This window comes from Elephantulus edwardii, unplaced genomic scaffold (genome assembly GCF_000299155.1).
Source record: "Elephantulus edwardii isolate Elephantulus edwardi_28Jun2011 unplaced genomic scaffold, EleEdw1.0 scaffold00121, whole genome shotgun sequence".
In the NCBI taxonomy this organism is placed as follows: domain Eukaryota; kingdom Metazoa; phylum Chordata; class Mammalia; order Macroscelidea; family Macroscelididae; genus Elephantulus; species Elephantulus edwardii.
In genome coordinates this window covers 2,602,503-2,608,330 of record NW_006399871.1, presented here as the reverse complement: position 1 = coordinate 2,608,330, position 5,828 = coordinate 2,602,503, and the positions used below count along the sequence as shown (strand labels likewise).

Below are 5,828 nucleotides of genomic sequence, written 5' to 3'. Positions count from 1 at the left end.
TGTGTGTGTGTGTGTGTGTGTGCCGTCAAATTGGATCTGACTGGTACAGGAGGAAATTGCTCCTCCTTTTCCAGCAGAGCACCTGGTGGATTTGAACCATGTACCTCTGGGATTGCAGTGCAGCGTCTTGTCACTAGGCCACCAAAGCTCCTTCAGGGTTCATTTTTAACTGATAAAGGCAGAGGAGAAGTATCCAAGAAAAGGGAACAGATGAAACTGAGCCCCAGAACTTGCGGAGGGCTGGGGCCAGACAATAGGGTGGTGTGCCCTTGACCTTAGACAACTGGTTCCTTGAGACTAGGTGAGTGTTAGAAAGTCTCTGGGGGTGGGTGTGTGGTGGAGGAGGTTACTGTTATTCATTCATCAAATATTAGTTGTGTGCCAGGTAATGCCTAGAACTGGGTGTTTAGAGGTGAACACACTCCATTACCCTAATTCCTAAGGGGCCCACAGAGGTGGAAGGATGTGAGTTGGATGTCTGGCTCCTTTTCTGTTTTGGGGGACTCAATCCTCTTAAGCAAGCCAGGCTAGGAAACTCCCCTGTGAGGTTTGGGAGAAGCTTTCTTAGGGAGATGGAGAAACCCCTCCTTCGCCTTGCACAGACAGTCTTTGTTGCCCACCAAGACCTGTGAAGAAACATGACAGTTGAAGCAACCTCCAGCCCACACCCTGGCAGGTAGCCAGTGGGGGCCGGATCAGGAAGGCCCCCATTGGGTCTTTGCATCAGACTCTGGCTGAGCATAAAGGACTCTCCCGTTGGCTGTTGGAAAGCTGATTTGGGGACCATGGCGACCCACAGGGGCAGCCGTTTCCTGTGGCCAAAGTGGTCACTGTTGCTGCTACTGTTGGGCTTGGTGGTACCTCCTGCTGCACCCCAGACCTACACCTACCAGCAGGCTGTACTCCGTGCTGTGGATGGCCTCAACCAGCGGTCCTCAGATGCCAGTCTGTACCGCCTCCTCGAGCTGGACCCGGAGCCCAGTGGAGTGAGTGGTGGGAACTCTGTGCTGGCCAGATTGGGTCACTCTTAGTTCCATGTCCAGTGCCCTTTCACACTGTACTTCCTGCCAGGAAGACACATGACCCTTTAAGGTGGTCCTGGCTCCTGCAGGAAGCTTCCTCAGAACTGGCACGAGAGCCTCTGACCTTAAAATCCCTTCTCTGTGTGGAATTGCTCCTACTCCCCTAGAGGGTTCTGGGAGCTCTAGGGACAAAGATAGATCATTGCCTCTGTATCCTTTATATCTGTTTACCTTTCATACAAGGAAGAGATCTGGTAAGCCTTAAGTGTTTTTTTTTGTTTGTTTGTTTGTTTGTTTTTTAATGTCTTTACTCCTGGTTTCCCTTCCCTTACTTCAGAGTGGGAGTTATCCAGCTCTGCTACCACTCACTGGGCTTTTGTGAAAGGCAGCAATGGGCTCGATCTTATTTCCTTTGTCCAGCTCCAAGTCCCATGCCTCGCATTGAAGGCACCATTGAAAGGCTGCTCTCTTTGTAAGTTGGGAAGGAGGGAGACACTGACCATGTTCAGGACGAATGAGCCTGAATTGGGTGCCTCTACTTCTGGCTCCTGCCCAGGATGACAACCCAGACACCCCAAAACCTGTGAGTTTCACGGTGAAGGAGACAGTGTGCCCCAGGAGGACGCGACGGAACCCAGAGAAATGTGCCTTCAAGGAGAATGGGGTGAGGCTGGGATCTGGGGGTACTGGTAGTGCTTCTAGAACCGAGCAACAGTCCTCAGGAGACTTTTCCAGCCACTGGGACGGGGCTGGGAGGCTACTGGGATGAGATTGGGATTCCACTCTGACCTCAAGCCTCCCTTCCCAGCTGGTGAAGCAGTGTGTGGGGACTGTCACCCTGGACCAAGTCACAGGCTCCTTTGACATCACCTGCAATGAGGTGAGCGGGTTGTTCTGTGCTACAAGACCCAATGGAGGTGGAGATGGAAGGGGGTAGACCTTTGGGACCAATTTTTCACTACCTCACCCAGGAGAGAGAAGACTGTTTTGCTTTGGATTCCTTTTTCAACCTGAACCTGAACCCTCCAATCTCTCCAAGTGGGCTTTACAATACCTCAGAGCAGTTTTTTTCCCTCTGGCCCTCACCAGGAAACTTGTTAGAGATGTAAATTGTTAGGGCCCACTCTTACCTATTGAATCAGATTCTAAGTCCAACCGTTTACATTTTCATAAACCCTCTATCTAGTGTTCGTCCTGCCAAAGTTTGAGAACCACTCCTCAGAGGGATGAACTCTCACTCCTGCTTTGCTAGAGATGAGCTAGCTGTGTGACTCGGGAGGCCTGAGCCATCTCCTGGCCTCAGTTTAAGCATCTTTTTGGGGGTACAGGAATTCAACTACATATTCCAAAAGTTACATATAGAGGGTCAACTGGGCTCCCAGGCTTCTGGGGTGCCCCAGAAAGGGGAAGTCTAGATGAAAAAGAGCCTCAGCTTGAGTCCAGCCCCTCCAAGGAGTCTGTTTCTTCCTGATGCACAGCCCCAGCGCGCCTCCGCTCTTAGGAAGCTGGGTGGATTACTCCGGAGGGGTGGAGAGAAGATCGGCAGAAAGATCGAGAAAATTGGCCAAACAATCAAGGAGTTTTTTCAGAATCTTGCACCCAGGACAGAAGAAGAAGAAGAGTCCTAGGGACTTCCCGCCTTTCTGCAGGTCTCCAGACTCTGAAAAATTAAACACTTGTGAAAGCAACTGCTTTCAGTCTTCCATCTCATTTGTCTTCTGTTCTTATTATTGGCAACAATTGAGTGCTTAACTCTGGAGTGAGTGTGTGTGTGTGTGTGTGTGTGTGTGGAGAGAGAGAGAGAGAGAGAGAGAGGAGGCAGTTGGGTGGAGGTAGCTGTTGCATGCAGAAGAGCTTGGGAGAAGGGGACAGGGACCCAAGTCCTTCATGCACCTCCCCTCTTTCCTCAACCAGCAGGGCTACGAGAGGTGTACTCTGTGTGTGGTGGTGGGGATGGCATAGGGCTATTTTTCTGCCTACACGAAGGTGACAGTTGAGAGGGTGCCAGTCTTCCGTCAATCAATCTCAGGGAGAGAGGTCTCATGACATTCTAAAGTTAGCTTGCTGATGAATTCCTATGTCCCTTCCCCTTGCAAAATGCCTCTGGGAAAGCCCACCCCTCCTGGTTTTTTTCTCTGGCATTGGGACACATTACTGTTGTTTCTTCTGGGTGCCAGGTTAAGTTGTGGGCCTGTGTTTAGTGTTCAAATGGTACAAAAACTGTGTACCACTGGAAACAAGGATCCTACTCAGCAGGGCAGAGTTCTGGTTAGGAGAGACATACAGGGTAACCCACAGACAGAGCTCTGCTGCGCTGGGTGTTTCAGGTGCTGTCCTTGTCTGGCCCATTCGTTATTCGAGCTGTGGGACTGGTTGGAAGTAGTAGGGAGTGAGTTCTCAGGGTGCAGCTACACAAACCATGGATGAGAGCTGGTGGGAAACTATCTTCCTTGCTCCTCAGGAGAGTCAGCTTTGAACTGTGTCTTCCAGAGGCTCCCAGTGCGGTTGGACTCCTATTGCCCATGACAATCGTTCATCAACACACCCTCTTTTGACTTCTATTTATGCCCTGACTCACTTCTTTCATTCCTGCTGGTACTTTCTGTTATAACATCTCAAATAAGACTACTTCCACTGGAATCCTTGTCTCAGCTCTGCTTCGGGGCTATCCTAAACTAAGACATAGACATTGCCACCTAGCCCCCAAGAGAGATGGAGGATAGCATCTCTCTTTCCATTTACCTTGTCAACTGTCATGCCTGCTCCTTCTCAGAGGAGCCAGTGTGATTGATTTCAGGCAGGTTAAAAACAAACCCAAAAGAACCAAACCCACTGTCATCAAGTCCCTTGGGTCCCCAAGGCTATAAATCTCTATGGGAAGAGACAATCCATCTTTTTCCTGCAAAGCAGCTGGTACATTTGAACTGCCAACCTTTCAGCTCACATTGCTTTCATGCCACCAAAACTTCTTAGAGGAATAGGTTGTTTTTGCTGTTATGTACCATGGAGTCACCCACGACTCACAATGACCCTAAGTAAAACAGCTCTGAAGCCTGCCCTATCCTGAGCCAGTCTCACTGATGCTGACACACCTAAACTCATTTCCCCAGTTACTGTATCATTCCATCTCATCCAGAATCTTCCTCTTCTGTGCTGTCCCTCCACTCTTCCAAGCATGGGGTTTCCTTGCTCTGTTTTGACAACTATTTCTTGGTTCAAGTATAGGTTTTGCATAAGGAAGAGAAAGCAATCCAGGAGGGATCTGCTGAGGTTTGCGGCGTGATGGAGCACTTTGTTCTGGTTAAGGAGTGATAATTAGGTTAGGAACGATTTTGGAGCTTTGCCAGGAGGGAGTGGGAGCTCAGGCAAGTTCACTAGAGGAGAACCTGTTGACTCTGCACTTTCTTCATTGTATTTGATGAAGACAGAGAAGAAAACACAGTATGGGCTTCATGAGCTCATGGTGATCAGAGATCACATCCATTTGCTCTTTGTTTTCACGTCTGATATAGGAGGCAACAGGGCATGGCCTGACTCAGACAGGGGTCATTCACAAGGATGAGAAGGGTCTAGGCTGACCACACTTGTTTCCAATCGCCTTCCTAGGTTGCCAGTCACAGCAAATAGAGTGTGTTGGGGCATCAGAGGTGTGGTGTGTGGCTGGGTGTGCATGTATGTGGAGGGACTCGTGAATGTACAGTGTATATGAGTTTGCAGTGTGTTATATATCCATGTGTGTGGTAGTGTGCTGGCATGTAATTTATATGAAGAAAACCTTAATGTTCTCTCTTTTGTTCTAGAAACTGTTATTTGAGTATGCTATAATGTACTTAATAAGCATAAACAAAAATAGTATTTTATTGATACATTATCTGGGGTTGGTTGTATATAGGAAGATCTCAGGAACTAGAATTTGATATAAACAAAAGATTAGAAGAAATTTACAAATAACAGGAATGTATAGCTTATCCAGATCTTGAATGTTGGATCTTTTAATATTAAAAATAAATCCCTAAAAAGAAAATAAATAAATAAATAAATCCCTTTTTACTTGAGAATTTTACATTTATAGAAAAATAGCAAGAATAAGTTTTATTGTTCTCTTTACACAAAATCACCTGTTTTGACATTTCATCTCATTTGCTTCTTCACCCTCTTCCTCTTTCTCTTTTTCTCTCTCACACATCTGTCCATTTTTTCCTGATAATAGCTTGCAAACATTGTTACTACATCCCTGTGCATTTTTGTGTAAATTTGCTAATAATGAGAGATGTACTTATAAAATCATAATTCAGTCATTGTATCCAAGAGATACAACATTGAGGCAATATTTTTACTGAATATAAATATAATAGTTTGTATTCCAGATTGAACAATTGTTTTAATAACATCTTGTGTGTGTGTGTGTGTGGTGTGTGTATGTGTGTGTGTGTGTACCATCAAATCGGATCTGACTGGTACAGGAGGAGATTGTCCCTCCTTCTCTGGCAGAGCATCTGGTGGATTCGAACTGCTCACCCCTGGGTTAATAACATCTTCTATGGTCACATTCCTCCACCAGAGCATCCAGTTTGTTGGGTGTATTGGTTTCTGTATTAATAATTCTGCTGATTATACATTTAATGTATCCCTGTGTGCAATAAATTTTGCATAGATAGATCTCAGGCCAATGTGGTCAGTCTGCATTTATCGCTGGTATTGGGTCTTTAGACTATACAGTTTCAAGGCTGTTGGCAAGTGGCTGTGCTTGGTCTCTTTTCAATTGGTTACAATGACCTACAGACCCTGGACCTGGAACTTCCAAAT

At 46.7% G+C, this 5,828-nt stretch overlaps 1 protein-coding gene across 1 annotated transcript; it reads left to right on the top strand.

Annotated features, from left to right (window-relative positions):
- The first annotated feature begins 785 nt into the window (after positions 1-785).
- Positions 786-2,650, top strand: CAMP (cathelicidin antimicrobial peptide). Its single transcript, XM_006893030.1, has 4 exons — positions 786-986; positions 1,579-1,686; positions 1,831-1,902; positions 2,501-2,650. The coding sequence occupies exons 1-4, from the start codon at positions 786-788 to the stop codon at positions 2,648-2,650; spliced, it is 531 nt and encodes a 176-aa protein (XP_006893092.1).
- Positions 2,651-5,828: the final 3,178 nt, after the last annotated feature.